Consider the following 15,005-nt stretch of genomic DNA (forward strand, 5'->3'; position numbering starts at 1 on the left):
AATAATAACAATTATCATAATCGATTTTTATTGGAAATAGTTATTGTGGTTTTAATTATACATATTATATTCACAAATATTTAAAATTAAGGTCATGACAGTTAAATGGCAAGTAGTTCTTGAAAGAAGTTTACTTTTTACGTATATGTGAAGCAAAGACAAAACCCAGAAAGGTTTTTCTCTACGTAATCAGAGAGAAATAAAGCTGGCATATATACAACAGAAGAAAGGGTCTTTTTTTCTTCTAATTATTTTTAATTGGAAGAAACAAAAAATGTTGAAGTGTGTGAAGCTAGAAACAACCAAAAGAATGATAAACTGTGTGTTTTCATGTCATTATTAATTTGTGCGAACCTAAATAAAGAACATTATTTCACAATAACATATGAACAGAAAGAATTGAGTTATTGCTCATGTGTTATTGTTGTTTTATGGTAAATTGATCTCCACTCCTGCTTTAAGGAGTATGCTAAGTAGACAAAGTAACTCCGACAGATGTTGTAAGAAATTGAATGTCAGATTGCACTTATTTATTTGAGATACATCAATACTGAGCAATGAAAAGTATTATTTTGTGTATTTTTGTCAATTTACAACACTAGCTGTATGGCTTATTACCTTCCCCTCTCCTCGGGCACTTGTAGAGTGTCCATTGAAGAGCCTAGTCTCATATCTCATTTCCCATGCACTATGAATAAATGAAACGTTTACAAATGGAACTTGAACACGAAGACCATTTGATACTTTTCTTGTCCCCCTTGGGTGGTCTATAAACACAGGCTTTACTCTAGGCCTATTATACATTTTACATTTGTATATTTTGTTGGATTAGATAAATGAAAGAGTCACCCTTTAATGGTTGGAGTAATACCAAATAATTTTGTTATCACCGCTTTTTATTCATTGCCCCCCGAAGATGCACTGAAGCTCGTCTTCCTCTACAAACCGATCTTCCGGCAGCCGGTCCCGGATTTTGAATGTTAGGTTCCACAGGCGATGTTCCACTCCTGGGCCCCCGTCTACAGAGCTGATTATGAGAACTCTTTGCTTGCTAGAACTGAGAAAGAGAGGAGGAGGACCGAAAGATATTGAGAGAATGACGTAATCGGAATTGCGTTTTGTTTTATAATGAAGGCTAGTATGAAGTTTGAGATGCCCTCTGCTGATGCCTATCAGATAGGCTAATCTGAGTTACCCCCCCCCCCCCCCAGGAATCAACAACTGATGACATCTGAGGCACAGGACAAAGTTGTTTTGCCCTACATATTCGTGTGCCCCAACCCCTCCACGTATCCGTCACTGATTATACCCTCTGATAATACATCAGGAAGGTTAAAATGGTCTTTACGGAACTAAGTGGTCAAGACTTTAACCCTATCCCTACCCCCCCCCCCCCATGTCGATGTGTGTCACCATGTGCTATCTGAACATCTAGGAAGAACAGAGCCATCCAGCCGTTTTTAATTCTTGATTTGTATTATATTTGTAAACTGTATTCTGGTATGTATTTGAATTTGTATACGGAAAATAAAACCCCCTCAATTTGTTGTATGTGTGTGTTTTGGAGGAACCCCCCCCCCCCTCAACAAAAACAAAAATAAAACAACCTTACCCCCCCCCCCTACTGAACGAAATATCGGTCGGCATAATTTTCCAATTTCTAATTTTAACCCCCCCCCCCCCCCCCCCCCTCGAATAAAATCCTGCGTACCCCAAAATAAGTGTCAACAGTTATAGGTTTGCGCGAGGGAAAGAATTCCGGGGATGAAATAGGGGGGGGGGGGTAGTCGTCTTGAAAGGCAAAGATAATATAGTAAGTTTGTTAACCCAAAGAAACCTAATAAGCATCAATGATGTTCGTCCTTCTTAATGGCTCTGCAATTATTACAGCCCCAGCAATTACCTTACACCTGGATAGAGATTGGCAAATGTGGACTAATGTCTTGCCAAAGGACGAATCCCGATAACCAGGATTGAGAGTCAAGTAACTAACCACTATATACCACGACATGTCTTGCCAAAGGACGAATCCCGATAACCAGGATTGAGAGTCAAGTAACTAACCACTATATACCTCGAGATGTCTTGCCAAAGGACGAATCCCGATAACCAGGATTGAGAGTCAAGTAACTAACCACTATATACCACGACATGTCTTGCCAAAGGACGAATCCCGATAACCAGGATTGAGAGTCAAGTAACTAACCACTATATACCGCGACATGTCTTGCCAAAGGACGTTAGTGACGGGCTAGGATTCGAGTCCTGAACACTAGAAATGAGAGTTAAGTAACTAACCACTATATACCACGACATGTCTTGCCAAAGGACGTTAGTGGCGGGCTAGGATTCAAGTCCTGATCACTAGAAATGAGAGTTAAGGAATAACCACTATATACCACGACACCCCCACAGATCTAAATAAAGGCTCACTTTGGCTTACTTCGAATCATCGGGTCATCGCGTTGGGTCGGGTCGTCGCGTTACCCGAATCTACGGTGAAAACATGCCCCCTTTATTCATGAAATGTCGGGGGTTATCTTTATAAAAATAAACCCACTCATCTACAAAATGGTCTGGTCCGTGTAACACGACCACCCGACCGGACGCGATGACCCGATGATTCACCTTACTTCGAATCATCGGGTCATCGCATCGGGTCGGGTCGTCGCGTTACCCGAATTTACGGTGAAAACTTGCCCCCTTTATTCATGAAATGTCGGGGGTTATCTTTCTAAAATAAACCCCACTCATCTACAAATGGTGTGGTACATGTAACGCAATGACCCGGTGATTCAAAGTAAGCCCTTACCTTGGATCATCTTCTGGGACCAGTTCCTTTATCTTAGAAAGCAGAGCGTCCATTGTTCGGATGCAAACTCCAGGATCCCAACGGTTCTACAAAAAATAAATCAAGGAATTTAATGATGTCACCTTTTTTTAAAGGTTAGTCAGCACAAAAATCTTGGTCGGCAAATGTACATTCCCCCCCCAAAAAAAAAAGATGCAAATAAGTAGAACTGATTATCCTGATGTCCATCTGTATCACCATAATGAAAATAAGGCACAATAGGTGCAAGTCGATTACACATAATTATTGGTAATTAAATATAATTTACTGGACAAATTATAAACATTCGGACTTTGCCTACAAATCATTTCCTCAATTACGATGTTTGGTAGGTGTACTGGTGGGGGAATCGTACTTTTTGTACACTTCACTAATTGCATTCCAAAACATTGCGTTGGACATATTATGTTATGATACTTTGAAACCAAAGAAACCTAAATCTTGCTGAATATAACAGATACTGAAAAGCTATGCACTCATATGATTATAAATTAATGAGAAAACACAAACACGTGACTTGAATCTCTGAGCTATATCAACGAAATGTATCTAGCTGTATAAATAAACTTATTCCCTCAGTGCCAGAGGCGGCCCTCCCGGGGGGCAGGGGGCACAGTGCCCCCCCTCCCACTTTTCCAGATACCCCAAAATGCCCCTTTTTACATAGGAAAAGTGCCCCTTTTATTTTGTAAGAAGTGCCCCTTTTACATATGAAAGGTGCCCCTTTTACTTTGACAAGTGCCCCTATTACTTAGTAAAAATGCCCCTTTCCCCTTTTCACCTCTGACGAGTGCCCTTTTTATTTTTGACACGTGCCCCTTTTCCTTCGACATGTTCCCATTTTCCTTTGCAATAAATGTTCATTTTCCATTCTCATGAATCTTGAAATTATCTTGAATAAGTGTCCTTTTTAATCTCTAGTAAGTGCCTCTTTTCAGGTACGAGAAGTGCCCCTTTTCACTTTTAATAAGTGCCCCCTTCACCTCTGATGATTGCCCTATTCAAAACTGAGAGGTGCTCTTTTTACTTTGACAACTTCCCCTTTTTTTCTTTGTAAGAAGTGCCCCTTCTCCTTTTAATAACTACCCCTTTTTTAAACTCGGATGAGCGCACCTTTCATTTAACATGTGCCCCTCTTATTTTCTAATAAGTGCCCCTTTTCCTTATGATAAGTGCCCCCATTAAAAAGAGAGAGCTCCTTCCCCTTCTCATAACTGCCCCTTTTAAACATCTGAACGGTGCCCCCTTTTTATTCAACAAATGCACATTTTCCTTTATTATAAGTGCCCCTTTTACATTTTCATAAGTGCCCCTTTTCATATCTGGTCAGTGCCCCTTTGCAACTCTGATAATTCCCATTTTAATGATACATGCCCCTTTTCCTTTCTAATAAGGGACCTATCCCCTTTTCACCTCTTATAAATTACCCTATTAAAATCTGATGGGTGCCCCTTTTCCATCAACAAATGCCTATTTCCCATTTTCGTCACTGGTGAGTGCCTCTTTTCAAGTGAAAAAATGCCTCATTTTCACCTCTTATAATTATCCTTTGTACTTATACACGTGCTCCTTTTCTTTTCTAATAAGTGTCTTATCCCTTTCGATAATTGTCCCCTTTTCATGTAATCATTAAACGTGCCCCTTATTTAAAGCGACTAAGAGCAGTTTCCCCCAAAGTTCGCTCGCTGCGCTCGCTCGCATTTAAAGATTATATAATTATATTACTTATCAAAGGTCTTTTCAGTCTTCCGTTATGAGAATGTGCTTATAACCCTATCACGATTGGCTTTTTTCCTTTTTATAAGATGTAATTTTTCGCACTGCGACCTCAAAGATCTTTAAAAAATTTCTCGCTCGCTTCGCTCGCTCGTAAATGCATATTCAGACATCACACCCAACTGTAAAGTTTGATGCTTAAGCGATATCTTGTATGATGTATGAAGAGAAACAAATATTGAAATCATCCCTGATAATGTAATCACAATGTAGGGGTATATACCAATGTCTAAAAATGGTATATTTTCGCTTTGAGATTTCCCACTGTAGGTGCCCTTTTTTCCAGAAAGTGCCCTTTTTTGTTGGTGCCCCCCCCCCCCCCACACTTTGAAAGTCGCTCGGCCGCCCCTGCTTATTGCTAATCTACATGTATAATGACCCTTTACATGCAAATGAAAAATCAGCTCTTGTTACCTTAACCAGTATTCATTGTGATAGGATTGCTTTGACGATAACTACCAAGTTTAGAATATCTCCCCCCCCCCCCAGCACACTCCCCTCGTACGCAACTAGTTATTACGAAAATTCGCCTCTCTCGATCGACTGCAAGCCTACAGTCGTAGTATCAATACTAGAAATGCAATCGTGTCACAACGATGTGCGTGCAATGACGCCGTGTTTCTACGTGTCGAACGAAAGAGCTTCTCTCGGACTATCCAGAGCAATTTGTACGAAGTCTTTAGCTTCTGTAATATTGGAGACAGGTAGGGCGAAAGAAAGGCCTCAATAGTGACCTTGATTGGATGGTAGTGACTATGCCTACGATGTTTGAAAGAAATTGGGATAGGGGAAAGAACCTAGAAAGGGCTCGCAAGCACTGCGTGCAAAAACAAATGGGATTAGTTGCACGTTCGTCAAATCAATCAAGCTCGTTCTAGGGGTCAAAAGCGTGAACCCGATTTGCCCCATAGACAATGCGTGTAATGCATGGGCGGAAAACGTACAGGATCTGTATTATGACCGGAGTTAAATTGTTTTTTCTCTCTCTCTTTATGTCTCTTTATGGGCCGTATATGGTATCATTGGAAAGAGAATTTCATGGTCGTTATTGTAAACTACTCTCTTTTTTTCTATGATAATCCTATCGAAACATGTGATGTAAAATAGATTTAAAGGACAAAATGGCGTCTTAAATGGCCCCCTTGACTACTTTCAAAAATCCGGCCACGAGGTGCCCTGCGTATTGCATCTCGGAATGTCATTGCAAATTTTCAACGAAAAAAAAGGATGTTTAGGGGGCGAAAAGTAGTCTGAAAAAATGACGTCATCGCCGATAAGTGTTATAATCGGGCGGAATTCGTATAGTGACCCTTGTTCAAATGCGATTTACTCACAATTTTCTGTGTAAACATATACCATACTTGGTATCATTCGAAAGGGCACTTCATTGCGGTCAGTTTGACACCATTGTCATCTGCACGCAATGTACTGCACGCATTAAAGGCGCTATTACGTAATGCATAGCAAATTCATCATTTTTGGCGATAACTTTGCGCTGACGTTATTAAAATTTACCAAACTTGACAGACAGTTGTCACGTATATGGATACATGTGTCTGCCAAGTTTCAACGACGTAGGTATAAAGATCGTCATTTTAGAGCAAGTTGAAGTTATTTCAGAATTTTCTTGAAAATGGCGAATTTGGAGGGCAATTTTCGCAAAGTTGGTCAGTGATAGGGTATATAATTTTGTATATGGCTGGAAAGGGCATATCTTCAAGTATCTAAATCCAAAAAAGGGTACGGGTTTGCTAAGCCATTATGGAGATACGGCCACAGAGAGAAAGCCAATTCCCAGAACTTTAGAGGGCGCTATTTATGTTGTGCAAGCCCATTGGAGCGTGAAATTTAGCATGGCTATGTGCAATTATGAGATAAAGATACTGTGAGATTTAAATACAAAACGGAATTTATATGAGAAAGTTATGGCAGTTTTAGATTATTTAGGGGTCCATTTTTCAAGAACTTGAGAGATTTTTGACGGAGTCGGTTTTAGATTTGAATTTCGAGTATGAAGATGGCATTTTGAAGGTCAAGTCATGTGTCGCAGATGAAAGAACATCTCTCAGACTATCTAGAGGAATTTGTTAGAAGTTTGTAGGATGAAGGATAGTGGAGACAGGAAGAAAGAAAGAAAGGCCTTAAAATGGACCAGAAACGGACAAAATGGCGCCTGGACGGTTATGCATGAGTGATTTCGAGAATCGAAGAATGTAGTGACCTTGATGAGATGTTAGAGACTATGCCTATGAAATTTGAAAGGAAAAGGACATGAGGAAAGCACCTAACTAGGAATAACAAGCACTACGTGCAAAACGAATGGGATTCCGGACGACAAGAAGAAGAGGAGGAAGACTAGAAATGCAATCGTGTCACAACGATGTGCGTGCAATGACGCCGTGTTTCTACGTGTCAAACGAAGGAGCTACTCTCGGACTATCCAGAGCAATATGAAAGAAGTCTGTAGCTTCTGTGATAGTGGAGATAGTTAGGGCGAAAGAAAGGTCACCAAAACGGCCCGAAACGGAAAAATTGGTGCCTGGACGGTCACGCATGAGGGTTTCCGGAGAACGAAGAATTTAGTGACCTTGAAGGAATGCTAGAGACTACGCCTACGAATTTTGAAGGGAATTGGAGTAGAGGAAGGGATCTAGAAAGGGCTCGCAAGCACTGCGTGCAAAACCAATATGACTTGGTGCATGATGAACATGTTACGACGCGTGCTTTGGCACGAACGGCCGCCCATACTAACACAACCGAATAACAGTCTTAACAAATGACGTCATGGAAACTCGGCGGAATTCGTACTTGTTCAAATGTGATTTACTCACAATTTTGTGCGTGAACATATACCATACTTGGTATCATTCGAAAGGGCACTTCAGTGCGGTCAGTTTGACACCATTGTCATCTGCGCAAAACGTACTGCACGCATCAAACGCGCTAATACGTAAAGCATAGTAAATTCATCATTTTTGGCGATAACTTGGCGAATAGGGCATTACAATTTACCAAACTTAGCAGACAGTTGTCACGTATATGGATACATGTGTCTGCCAAGTTTCATTGATGTAGGTATAAAGATCGCCGGTTTAGAGCAAGCTGAAGTTATTTCTCAATTTTCTTGAAAATGGAGAATTTGGAGGGCAATTTTCTCATATTTGGTCAGTTATAGGGTATATAATTTTGTATATGGCTGGAAAGGGCATATCTTCAAGTATCTAAATCCAAAAAAGGGTACGGGTTTGCCAAGCCATTATGGAGATACGGCCACAGAGAGAAAGCCAATTCCCAGAACTTTAGAGGGCGCTATTTATGTTTTGCATAGCCATTGGAGCGTGAAATTTGGCATGGCTATGTGCAATTATGAGATAAAGATACTGTGAGATTTAAAAACAAAACGAAATTTATATGAGAAAGTTATGGCAGTTTTAGATTATTTAGGGGTCAAATTTTCGAGAATTTGAGAGATTTTGATGGAGTCGGTTTCAGATTTGAATTTTGAGTACGAAGATGGCATTTTGAAGGTCAGGTTATACGTCGCAGATGAAAGAACATCTCTTAGACTATCTAGAGGAATTTGTTAGAAGGTTGTAGGATCTAGGATAGTTGAGATAGGAAGGAAGAAAGAAAGGCCTTAAAATGGACCAGACACGGACAAAATGGCGCCTGGACGGTTATGCATGAGTGATTTCGAGAATCGAAAAATGTAGTGACCTTGATAAGATGTTAGAGACTATGCCTATGAAATTTGAAAGGAAAAGGACATGAGGAAAGCACCTAACTAGGAATAACAAGCACTACGTGCAAAATGAATGGGATTCCGGACGACAAGAAGAACTAAGAATATTAATAAGAAGAATGTGAACGAAAACAAGGCAATGACGAAGGGTCGTCATTGCAAAGAAGTAAGAATATTAATAAGAAGAATGTGAACGAAAACAAGGCAATGACGAAGGTTCGTCATTGCAATAAATCACCTCAGTAAATCTAGACGTCGCCAGCCTGTCGGTTTGTATGGTACCGATTCTCTCGATGGTTCTGCGTTCGTCGTCTCGCAACCCATAACGGGTTTCGGGAATGCCCGCAATCTTATTCGCTGCCCACCAGTTTAAGGCCTTCATACTGCCGTAGAGCCAAGGATGATGTAAAAGAGAAGATAGAACAATAACAAAAATTGATATGGGTGGAGGCCCGGCGAGAGAGTAGCGGTATGAGACGAAAGAGAGAAAGAAGTGAGAGGGGACAGTAAGACGGCGGAACAGGGTAGGACCCTGGGGTGGAAAGGGAACCCAATAAACAAAATCACGTGAAAATCACGTCAATATCAAGGTATCGACTTGATGAGAGTTACGTTCTTCAAACACCGGACATTTACGTAAATGTGTTAATACGTTTTTTGCATTAGGTAACTTAAAACACACGTACACTAAATCACGCAATTGTCACTGCAATATCACCATTATAATAACGTGATTATCCCTACCTTGGAGACCATGGCTTGTAAACCTAATACTCCCGTGTTTGTTTGGTTATGAAATTACATCTTCATACACGAAATTATCGCGGCACAGAAACACGTGAAGCGTTAGTGATAGTTTTAGTCAAAATATCTGCGTGAAATTCACGTGAATATTACGAGGCTGACTTGAGATGAACCATGTTCTTCATTCACGTGAAATTTACGTCGAAGAGGAAATATGTTACTGTAACCCGCGTTCATCCCAATAATTACGCAAATGTTACACAATAGATGAACCAAAATAATGACGTTCTCATCCCGTTTCTGAACATCGTGTTTTGGATCTTCCATAATTACGTCCAGTCGCGCCGGAAGCAGTTTGGGATTACAGGGGGTTGGGTGGGGGGGGGGGGGTGCAAACATCCCAGAAGAGAAAGCTAGTTGCAACTGGTCCAGTTGATGAACCACTTAATGCCAACTGGTAACCCTGGAAATTGAAATGGGCTAAATGATCCAGTTGATCCAGGCCAGTTATAATTCAACTGGTCTAGCTGAGCCATTAGAACCATTTGGTAAAACTTCCAACCAGTTGAACAGCAACAATACTTCAATACTGGTACGTCTGTATTTCCAATGTAAGGGCATTGGTAATAAGTAGACATACATAATTGAATTAAACGAACAAAATTCGTATACTTGTACTTTATTGAAATTATTTTAGTTCACAGTTAATGTTTCCCTTATTCATGTTTAACTATTTATACGAAGTAGCGAAATGTCCTAATAACTGGTCATTTATATTTGTAGTATTTTCGAAATAAATTGCATATAACTAAATCATCAGTAATTAAGAAATATGCTGTAAATTCAGATAAATTGTTTAAAAAACATAGATCTGCACGCACCCCATATTCAATATGCAAATGAATTGGTGTCAGCTGGGTCAACTCGAAATATGCCAACGCTCAGTCATCCACTGGTGCACAAAGAAATATGCCAACAGTCACGGGATTATAACCACGGAACTTAAATGGTAACTGTGAAACCATCAAGACACCCAAGAATAACTCATTTTCACACATGGAAAACACGGAATACCCAGCTTATATTAATAATCCGTTTGAGTCACGCGATCATCACCACGGAACTGCTGGCAACTTTGACTACGATTTAAATAGGGGTTTTAAGACACCTAATCATGACTAATTTTTCACACCTAAAAGTCACGTATGCCCAGCTTAGATTAATAATCCGTTTGAGTCACGAGATCATCACCGCGGAACTTATGGCAACTTTGACTTCCATTTAAATAGGTGTTTTAATACACCTAATAATGACTAATTTTTCACACCTAAATATCACGGATTCACAGCTTAGATTAGTAATCAGTTTTAACTACGTGATCATCACCAAGAAAGTTATGGTAACTTTGAAACCATTTAAATAGGTGTTTTAAGACACCTAATAATGACTAATTTTTCACACCTAAACGTCACGTATGACAAGCTTAGATCAATAATCCGTTAGAGTCACGAGATCATCACCGCGGAACTTATGGCTACTTTGACTACCATTTAAAAAGGTGTTTTAAAACACTTAATAATTACTAATTTTCACACCTACATATCACGTTTTCACAGCTTAGATTAGTAATCAGCTTGAGCCACGTGATCATAACCAAGAAATTTATGGTAACTTTGAAACCTTTTAAAGAGGTGTGTAAAACACCTCAGAATTACTAGTTGAATATAACCAGAGATTCACGGACAGAACAATAAGACGATTAGCCGGTGTAAATAACGTGATTATTACCATCAACCTTAGATAACCTGTGAAACCAATCAATAAAGGTGCTTACAAGACCAAATAATGACGTATTTATCGCCACCATCGGTTAACTGACAAAAACTCGTTGCTTGGTCAAGTGGTTATTTGGTCATAAACACTTGATTTACAGAGGTAAGTGGAATCACGTTACTCCAGTCGCGTGATAAACTGGTGGTTTTTAGGTTAGATGAAAACGTGAACAGGAGTACCTTTTTTTGTTTAAATGAAGGCACGTGTCGATAACGTTTAAATCTGGTTCAAAAGGCACTATACTTTAAAATCACTTAAAATACACTCCCAAAAGAGGTTACTTTTTGGTGTTCTGTTTATCGGGAAAGAGGAAAAAGGGGAAAGTTTATAGAATATAGAAAGAGATTGGTGATTGAATGTTAGTAAACGAGTCACGATGGTGGTATATGTGATAGAGAACAACAGGGAGGGAGGAAAGGAGGAATTGGGAGAGACGGGGAGTGAAAGAGAGAGAGAGCGCGAGTGGGAGAGAGGAAGGAGAGAAGGAAGGAGAGAGTTAGGGAGGGAGGGGGGAGGGAGAAAAGGAGATTGGGAGGGAAAGAGAGAGAATTGTATACGGTTGAACAAGAGAACATTACTTTTTTACTACAGCAATCAGAAAGTTTTGGTTCGAAAAATAAATACAATTTTCTTTGATTCTTTTTTTATTTTTACCCTAAAGCCCTGGAGAACGGGCCCCTGTGATGCAGGGGCAGAACCCTTTCGGAGGTCTTGGGGGAGAAGTCCCCGGACGCTCTTCCAAATTAGACTCATTTCTTAATTTCAAAAACTCAATTTCCACTGCCCCTATTGGTTAAATTTGTTGGAATAAATTTTCTCTTCCACACATAGTCTCTAAAATGGACAAATTTATGGAACAAAGAGTTGTCTCGGGAACCTCTCCTTTCTTTACGGATAAGGTCCAGGGGCCCGCCCGCCTTAGGACCACTGCTGTAAGTCTGTAACTGATTACGGCAGTTGTGCATTATGAGATAAATCAAACTTATTTTGTTTCCTATAAATAACTCGCTCAACTTCATGTAGGGGTTTCTTTTAATAGACCGGTTTACGAATTATAATTAAATTCCTGTACTGCCTATTTATGGGAACCGCATGGCGAGTAATTTCATTATTCTGTTATTAATGAATGAACTACAATACCTGGAATTCAGTCTGCATACATTATATTTTGCTAAGCCGGGAAAGCCTCGGAAATGCTTTCAGCTTATCAAGAAAAAACACATGTTTAAAACTTATGCATACAATTTCAAAATGTTAGAAAGCCTGTCTATTTGATTACATTACGAAAATTATCATAATTATTATTATATAATCATTATTATAATTATTACGGACTATTTTCTTACGGATTTATATATTGAGAGCTCTCCCTCGATCGGACATTCAGACAGTTTCTTGGGCTTGGCAATGCTGGAGGTGGCTCATCAGCGGTGATTCTCTTTTCTGTCTGTATCTCACCACGCACAAGCAAGCGGTGATTCCCGCAGTTGACCGTCATCAAACCATAGAAGATTTCATTCTCGTTTACGGGGGCAGGCTCGTCTGGGATTAGCCCATCCTCTGATAAAGGACAAAAGCACGAAATAGTCATTGTTATCATTAGCTCTGCATAATGGCGTCAACGTTTAAGTACAACATTTTATATATAGTGTTAGATATAGTGTTAGGCCTCTCATTTCCATTAATACAGTGAATTTTTTATTTTCTCAACTTTCCTTTCCCCATTTAAATTTTGTACGTCGAAAATATATTTCCCTACACAAGATATGCCTAGACATTGTATAGGGCCATCGGACTGTGGATCAAAAGGTATGGGGTTCAAATTCCAGCCCGGCACTAACGTTCTTGGGCAGGACGTTAATCTATATTTGCCACTCTCAACCCAGGTGTTATATGGGTACCCGGTAGAATACGAATGTTAACGAAGTTTGCTCAGCATGAATTGATACATAACATACTATTATCATGAATGAAAGAATTAATGAATGAACGAACAATTAGTCAAAAGAGTGAATTCATGATGTTGTGAATTACAATTTTGAATGCATAATTTACATGGAAGTGAAAGAACAACATACTTACTGCTCGTCAAAAAGTTAAGAAGGAGCTTGGAGGATGCTAATATCAGCTGATCGTTTTCATTTTGAGGATTTAGATGTGCTCTACTCATCTGACGGAGGTGATAGGTACCTTTGTAGAGAGTGACGGCAAGGTCCATGTCCCAGTCATTTCGTCCTCCCATTTTCAAAATGCTTTTAAGTAACCCTCGACGTGAAACAAAATCCACGTTCAATCTGTGGGGATAAGTTGTAATTAGAAGTAAGGGGTAAAAAATGAGGACAGCTTCGTGAGTTGTTGTTTTTTCCGAAGGTTCGTTCTTCCGGAGGTTTATAATTTCGAGGTTTCGTAATTTCGAAATACAAATTTCCCATTCCAGAAGGTTCATAATTCCGAAAATTAAGAATAGATCATTATTCCTAATGTTTGTTGCGCTATTCCAACGGTTCATCATCAGAAAGCGAAATGGGGACTTGTGCCTGGTTACTGGTACCCGTTATTCCAATAATTCAAATGATTGAAACTTGCATGGCAAAGATTATGAATCATAACTTAAACCCGTTATTTGTAACTAACCTTCAAATAATTGAAACTTGCATGACAAAGATTATGAATCATAACTTAAACCCGTTAATTGTAACTAACCTTCAAATAATTGAAACTTACATGTCAAAGATTATGAATCATAACATGAATCTAACCTTGATTGGTCTCTATCCAAAATTCCATTGTCTATCAGTACCTGCCGATTATCTCGCATCCACTTGTATTTTCCTCCGATCGGTCCTACGTTAGCCCTCTCTCTGTCCGTGTAACTCCTAAAGGCCTTCCCATAATCTAAGTTGAACTCATTGCCGGGATCCAAATAAAAACGTCTGTTTCGATCATCATTGACATAGTCCGCCTCAACGGTAGACGAATAGGTGCCAATTATTCTGTGTCCGTCTATACGGACGTCATCCTGTCGAGAAATATTTGTTTACATTGAGCAACTCAGGACGTGTGATATTGGAAAAAGAGGAGATGGGTTGTCGGGAGCGTCAAAAAGAAAGTACGATGTACCGAAGCTTATAAGTGCCGAGCAAATGACGAGATAAGAAGACGGGAAGACAAGTTAAATGACGAGAAGTCGAGATGTTGGAACTCGGCAAGTTGACTTGTTTGGGACAAGAACACAAGATGACGAGTTGTTAAAACTCGGCAAGTCGACTTGTTTGGGACAAGAACACAAGATGACGAGTTGTTGAAACTCGGCAAGTCGCCTTGTTTGGGACAAGAAGACAAGATGACGAGCTGTTGAAACTCGGCAAGTCGACTTGTTTGGGACAAGAAGACAAGATGACGAGTTGTTGAAACTCGGAGAGTCGACTTGTTTGGGACAAGAACACAAGACGACGAGTAGTTGAAACTCGGCAAGTCGACTTGTTTGGGACAAGAACACAAGACGACGAGTTGTTGAAACTCGGCAAGTCGACTTGTTTGGGACAAGAAGACAAGATGACGAGCTGTTGAAACTCGGCAAGTCGACTTGTTTGGGACAAGAAGACAAGATGACGAACTGTTGAAACTCGGCAAGTCGACTTGTTTGGGACAAGAAGGCAAGTTGACGAGTTGTTGAAACTCGGAGAGTCGACTTGTTTGGGACAAGAACACAAGACGACGAGTTGTTGAAACTCGGCAAGTCGACTTGTTTGGGACGAGAAGACAAGGTGACGAGTTGTTGAAACTCGGCAAGTCGTCTTGTTTGGGACAAGAAGGCAAGATGACGAGTTGTTGAAACTCGGCAAGTCGTCTTGTTTGGGATCAAATCAAATCTGGGTGCAAACATCAATTATATACAAATGAGTCATATGCCCCCTTGAAAATGGTTTACCGGTATAGCCTATACATCAACGAGTGCTTAATCAAGTTTCGAGTTTCAACAACTCGTCATCTTGTCTTCTTGTCCCAAACAAGTCGACTTGCCGAGTTCCAACAACTCGACTTCTCGTCATTTAACTT

At 39.9% G+C, this 15,005-nt stretch overlaps 2 protein-coding genes across 2 annotated transcripts; both read right to left on the bottom strand.

Annotated features, from left to right (window-relative positions):
• Nucleotides 1–26: 26 nt before the first annotated feature.
• On the bottom strand, nucleotides 27–8,892 carry LOC105442185 (decapping and exoribonuclease protein-like). Its single transcript, XM_030986156.1, has 3 exons — nucleotides 8,608–8,892; nucleotides 2,813–2,898; nucleotides 27–1,057 (listed from the first exon to the last, which is right to left on the bottom strand). Exons 1-3 carry the CDS (start codon nucleotides 8,749–8,751, stop codon nucleotides 901–903), a joined length of 387 nt encoding a protein of 128 aa, XP_030842016.1. The 5' UTR covers nucleotides 8,752–8,892; the 3' UTR covers nucleotides 27–900.
• A 3,396-nt stretch (nucleotides 8,893–12,288) lies between these two features.
• On the bottom strand, nucleotides 12,289–14,002 carry LOC105437832. The gene is made up of 3 exons (XM_011664901.2): nucleotides 13,706–14,002; nucleotides 13,029–13,240; nucleotides 12,289–12,506 (listed from the first exon to the last, which is right to left on the bottom strand). The coding sequence occupies exons 1-3, from the start codon at nucleotides 13,762–13,764 to the stop codon at nucleotides 12,289–12,291; spliced, it is 489 nt and encodes a 162-aa protein (XP_011663203.1). The 5' UTR covers nucleotides 13,765–14,002.
• Nucleotides 14,003–15,005: the final 1,003 nt, after the last annotated feature.

This window comes from Strongylocentrotus purpuratus, unplaced genomic scaffold (genome assembly GCF_000002235.5).
Source record: "Strongylocentrotus purpuratus isolate Spur 01 unplaced genomic scaffold, Spur_5.0 spur5_scaffold_15, whole genome shotgun sequence".
NCBI classification, from domain to species: Eukaryota; Metazoa; Echinodermata; class Echinoidea; order Camarodonta; family Strongylocentrotidae; genus Strongylocentrotus; species Strongylocentrotus purpuratus.

Bases quoted from the DNA above. Each gene is read 5' to 3' on its own strand.
- LOC105442185 (XM_030986156.1), bottom strand. From the start codon at position 8,751: ATGAAGGCCTTAAACTGGTGGGCAGCGAATAAGATTGCGGGCATTCCC. The intron at 2,899-8,607 runs GTGATTTATTGC...TATTTTTTGTAG, and splicing joins CGACGTCTAGATTTACTGAG to AACCGTTGGGATCCTGGAGT. The intron at 1,058-2,812 runs GTAAGGGCTTAC...TCTCTTTCTCAG, and splicing joins GTCCCAGAAGATGATCCAAG to TTCTAGCAAGCAAAGAGTTC.
- LOC105437832 (XM_011664901.2), bottom strand. From the start codon at position 13,764: ATGCGAGATAATCGGCAGGTACTGATAGACAATGGAATTTTGGATAGA. The intron at 13,241-13,705 runs GTTAGATTCATG...TTATCCCCACAG, and splicing joins TTGGATAGAGACCAATCAAG to ATTGAACGTGGATTTTGTTT. The intron at 12,507-13,028 runs GTAAGTATGTTG...GTCCTTTATCAG, and splicing joins TCTTAACTTTTTGACGAGCA to AGGATGGGCTAATCCCAGAC.